Raw genomic sequence first — 5,800 nt, forward strand, 5'->3', positions numbered from 1 at the left:
GATATTGAATTCATAATGCATAAGTTCAAAATATAATATTGAATCGATGTGATGGAGGGATGGAGGCAATAATGGTTCTATATAAATGCATGATACAATATTCCTTCTTCGTATGGACAATGATGGACATATGAATTTCTAAATAACAGATTATATATAAGTATTGTAAATATTACATTGTCTATGAAAGTTTGGTGTAAGTTCAGTATAGCTCAGACCCTGTATCACCTGATGTGATTGACAAGGTGGGGCGTCGGCAAACTAACAGATATTACGTTCAAATTATCTCATCTAAAAATGAATATCTCACCCATCACCAAAATTCATGTCCATAATTACAGTAGTATACGTATGGGGGAACTGCAGTATAGGCCTAATAATTATATCAACATCAACATATCTAAATATCAATTGATATAAGGCTAGCTTTGAGCACTTTTAATCATCATGATCTGTCATTAATTTATCGCAGGAATCTCGCCGGATAACCTTTCTTTCTTTTTCAGCCATTATCGATCCACTGCAGGATGAAGGCCTCAGCATGCTGTCTCCAAAGAACTTATATATAACCCATCGTGCCACAAGTACATCTTGAACGACGAACCTTGCACAAAGCTCCATTGTTAATCACAATCCTCCACCGACTCACAGCCTCCCATTTCAACACAACATTTCGCCGGCGTCTGACCCTCCTGTGGCATACAGAATCCATCTCGTGATGAACAGGACTGTGAATACAAAATAGTGAAACATTGATATAACAATCAATGAGCAACAATTAAATTTGTTTGTAAGCAAGATATTAGACTTCATGCGTAATCAAGGAGTATAAAAAGTGAGAATATTGCAGAAAGTTAGGAACAACACCGACACGAATTGATAATGTTTCAAAATTCCATTCTTGCCCTATTTAGTGATGTTGATCTCGTATTATTTTCTGCTGAATAAGCAGTCGTATGAGAATAACAATTTCTTTCATGGACAACAGGTACAGAACAGATAAAGGAAGATTATGACATTAAAAAAAAATCCTGGATACAAAATAAAAACATGAGAATGTAACAGTTCTACTTGTTAAATATGATTCACTTTCAAAAGTACGCATTTCCATTTATTTGACATATACATGTATGTAAGGAGGAGGCGATGATCTTATCAAGACACATTTGGCGAAACTTAGACTGTGACGATACAAGGGCTATTTAATGAATGAATGAAGAAATAAATGAAGGAATTAATGGATGAGTGAGGGGTGAATGGACTTATAACAAAAAGGTTAGTTGCAATAATAATATAACGCGGGTATATAAATTATTTATCACCTTTCATTCCCATAAGTTCTTATCTTTATTAGAAGGCTTATATTACACGTATTTTAAAAACAAAACTATTATATCAATGGAGAGGAGTGGAAATCCATTTTCAAAGGTGTCATATTACGGATCACTTTCTTTGGAGCTGAATCAACTCTAAAGAAGTGATCGAATAACTCTTTTGAATCACAATTTTTCGCGTGGATTTCCATTTCAAACGATTCCAGTAATGTAAACAATGCGTATAAAAAAAGTCCACACTTTGAAAATATGCTCTAAAATGATACTTTCACTATATCTGCATGATTTCTATTACACGATTGCGAGTAAATAAGCGAATGCTCACTCAAGCGTAACACATTGTCAATACTTTTAGTGCCATCCTATTGAATCGACCGTCATCCATTATTTTGTAATTAAAAATCAAGCAGATATCCTTCAATGATAATTTTGGAGGATATATTCAAAGTTTGAACCTTTTTCGTTACGTACTGTAGAGCACTATAATCTTATTGCGTATTTTACCTCGTCATTGTTGGCACCTCCTGATGCACCCTGGTATGTAGCTAGTACACATAGCATGGCCAGCATCAAGTATGTAGTATACCGTGACACTCTCCGTGTGATTGGCGCCATCTTATACGTCACGTGACCTATCCACCATATGAAGCAAAGCAGAACAGTAGAACTTGCAATGTTTCCCTTTTTTTTAAAATCAAGTCCTGAGTAATATTCAATATTGTTTCAAAGTACTGAAAACTGAAAACTGATTTTCCTGATCTCAACTCTGCATTGGCTTCTTTGGATCATGATGCTGCTTGTCCCATGTGCATAACTCTGTGTAAGTACAGTACATGAGTGATTTGCTGAAATTTTGAACTCAAGTAGCCTACAGCCATAGTGACCAAAGAATTTCAATTGATTACATCGATCCTGTTGAGTCAGTGACAATAGTCTATTCAGACATTATCTATTGAGCCCTGAACTTAAACCAGAAAGCCTTTGACACCAACAGCTCACTAAACCTCACTTTCTTTTCATCCGCGAAACCAGCCTTGTTTAAAGCTTATATATGGTAGCTTCTACTCACCGATAAACCTGCCTGCTTCACAATGCCAGCAAACAAAACCAGAAAAAACACTGCTGCTGCTACTACTGAACCTCAAACTGAATCATATGACAAACATGATCAGATAGCTAAAGAGGTACAAGACTATTTTAAAAGTAAACAATTTAACAAGATGCTTCAGACAGCACTTACGAAATCGACAAAATGTGAAATGCAGGACCTGCGTGAGCAGTTGGAGAGAGCGGAAGGCAAAATCCTTGAGCTCGAGCATCAACTACGCTCCAAATCAAACACCATCATCACTCTTCAAGAACAGCAAGAAAGCAACCTGGCCAGTATCGACAAGCCGGAGTCCAACGAAGCCGAACAGTACTCCCGACGTACCTGTGTTCGTGTCTACGGCGTACCTGAGAACCCAGGAGAGGACACCGACAAGCTGGTTCTTGATCTGGCTCGCGAGAAGATATATCTCAACTTGGAGCAACATGAGATTGACAGATCTCATCGTGTAGGCGCGCCTGCAGCTGCAGGGGCACATAGCACAACTGGGAGGAGCGCTGCAAAACCGAGGCCCATCATAGTGAAGTGCACCTCGTACCGCACTAGAGAGAGGTTCTTGAAGAACCGCAGAAAGCTGAAAGGTACCCACATAGGCATAGAAGAAGATCTGACCGTAATAAATAGGACTATCCTGTACAAAGCGAAGGAAGAAGTAAAGAAAAATGACAAGATAGATGCAGCTTGGTCGACTGACGGCAGGATCATCCTGTTTAATACTGAAAGCAACGAACGGTAGATCAGTCAGGAAAAGAATTTGGTCGGTGAGTGATCTCTCAAAGATATGAACTACAAATGACTTTTTACTACTTTACAGAGACAATAATCATCAGTTCCCATGTGTATACAGCCATCGTAAACTATTTTTGTATTCTTAGTATTTTGATGATAGTATTATTCGATATTGTATTGTATTTTTCTTGTTTCTTGTTCTTTGATGTCTTCTGAATGTAGTTGTATTTTGTGTAACAGGCAACATAATTTAACATGCAGAAATTGTTTTTTATGTAAACTAGATAATAAATCTGATTCAAGACTTGATAATGATACTGGTGACCTTATTGAAAATCAATATTACACTCCTTTAGAATTTTGTAATATTTTAAAAAGTTATGGACAAAGTACGCTCTCTCTTGCACAATTTAATTGTCGCAGCTTGAAACAAAATTTTGATACATTTTTAAACTGTCTTGATGTTTTTTATAAACCTTTATCATTAATTGGAGTTTGTGAAACATGGTTGAAACAAGGTGAAGAACAAGAAATATGTATTCCCAACTATAACTTTGTTGGAAATTGTCGACCGAATAAAAGAGGGGGTGGTGTAGGTTTATATGTTAGTGATAGCTTAAGATTTATTAGAAGATTGGACTTAGATATATTTAGTGAGGATATTGAAAGTGTATTTATTGAGGTACGTAATAAAGTGAAAAATATTATTGTTGCTGTAGTATACCGGCCTCCAAGCCATAACCCGTCTAACTTTATGTCACAATTACAAGAATCTTTGATTAAAATAGTGCAGGAAAAAAAAAGAATTTGTAGTTATGGGCGATGTTAATGTTGATTTCATGAAAAAAGATGAAAATACGAAAGTAATGGATTTTTTTGATAGTTTTGTTGCTTTGTCTTTTTTACCATATATTTATAAACCAACAAGAATTACAAATGATACTGCATCAACTTTAGATCATATTTTTTATAATAATCCTGGAAAAGTTTTGAAATCTGGTATAGTGATAACAGATATCAGTGATCATTTAACACCGTTTATTATTTTGAGGTCAAACAATTTTGAATCTGAACCTGATATTGAAGTGCGAAAAATTGATTTTAGTGAAGAAAATATGAAGCATTTTTGTAGTGAGTTGAACAAAGTTAAATGGGAACGACTTAATTATATTTGTGATGCGAATGATAGATACAATTATTTCTTTAAATTATATAAGGATATTTACGATGAATGTTTCCCTGTTAAATTAGTCAAAAGTAAAAATAAAGTTGATAAGCCTTGGGTAACAAAAGAGGTAATCAAGCTGAGTAAACGTAAGCATATATTATATCGTAAATACCTAAGAAACTCAACCTCTTTACGTGAAATGGCATATAAAGAATGCAGGAATGTCTTAAATAATTTAATACGGGAAAATAAACGTGCATACTATGACTCTAAGTTTGATAATGTTCGAAATAATGTGAAAGCAACATGGAAACTTATTAATGCAATTTTAAACAAGAAAACATTAAAGCATGGGATCAATGATATTGAAGTTGATGGTGAAAAGATTACTGATAAACAAAGAATTGTAAATATATTTAATTCTTATTTTTGTACAATCGGGCAAAAACTACAGCAAAGTATCGATAATTTGATTACTTGCAATATTGAATCAACAAAATACGACAAGTACTTGAAGGGTAACTTTTTGAATTCATTGTTTTTACAGCCTGTTACTAACGCTGATATTATTAATGTGGTTTTGAATTTTGATGAAAATAAAAGTCCAGGATACGATGAAATTCACCCTAAGGTATTGAAAAACTCGATTTATATTATTGTTACACCTTTGTGCAATATCTTAAACTTTTCCTTTGAACAAGGTATTTTCCCCGATGCTCTAAAAATTGCGAAGGTGATTCCTGTTTTTAAAAAAGGCAATAAGTCACTTTTAAATAATTACAGGCCGATATCTGTGTTATCTGTTTTTAGCAAAATATTTGAAAAGATTTTATGTGATCAATTGACTCGTTTTATTAGTAAAAATAATATTCTGTATGAAAATCAATTTGCTTTTAGAAGAGGATACAGTACTTGCCATGCTCTTCTTGATTTTATTGATAAAGTTGCAAATGCTTTTGAACTTAATGAATTTTTAATTGGTGTATTTCTAGACTTATCCAAAGCTTTTGATTGTATTGATCATAATATTTTAATAAATAAGTTATGTTTTTATGGTATAAGAGGAATTCCTCTTCTTTTAATTAAAAATTATTTATCAAACCGAAAGCAATATGTTAGCTTTGGTAATTATTACTCTGATCACAGCACTATTTTAACTGGTGTGCCGCAAGGTTCTAATCTTGGCCCGCTCCTGTTTTTACTGTATATCAATGACTTGCCATCTGTAAGCAATATTTTATCTTCTATTTTATTTGCTGATGACACCACTCTGTTTTTATCTGGTAAAGATCCCGTAGAAATAAATAATCTATTGAATTCTGAAATTGTTAAAATACACAAGTGGTTCCTTGCCAATAAATTGTTGATTAATTTTGAAAAAACAAACTATGTAATTTTTAAAACAAGAAATAAATATGTAAATGAAGCTGCTATCAAGATTTGTATAAATAGTAAAGAAAT

General features: G+C 33.8%; 1 protein-coding gene across 1 annotated transcript in view; it reads right to left on the reverse strand.

The window, feature by feature from the left end:
• LOC115928160 overlaps nucleotides 1-3,146 on the reverse strand; it is a 3,547-nt gene extending 401 nt beyond the window's left edge. Inside the window, exons 1-3 of the mRNA XM_030995017.1 lie at nucleotides 2,575-3,146; nucleotides 1,839-1,966; nucleotides 1-728 (exon numbers count right to left, since the gene is read on the reverse strand). The exon at nucleotides 1-728 is cut by the window's left edge and continues 401 nt beyond it. Coding sequence (XP_030850877.1) covers nucleotides 624-728; nucleotides 1,839-1,966; nucleotides 2,575-2,653 — 312 coding nt within the window. The 5' untranslated portion in view covers nucleotides 2,654-3,146 and the 3' untranslated portion in view covers nucleotides 1-623. The remainder of the gene's footprint in view (nucleotides 729-1,838; nucleotides 1,967-2,574) is intronic.
• Between the last annotated feature and the right edge of the window lie 2,654 nt (nucleotides 3,147-5,800).

This window comes from Strongylocentrotus purpuratus, unplaced genomic scaffold, assembly GCF_000002235.5.
Source record: "Strongylocentrotus purpuratus isolate Spur 01 unplaced genomic scaffold, Spur_5.0 spur5_scaffold_21, whole genome shotgun sequence".
NCBI lineage: Eukaryota > Metazoa > Echinodermata > Echinoidea > Camarodonta > Strongylocentrotidae > Strongylocentrotus > Strongylocentrotus purpuratus.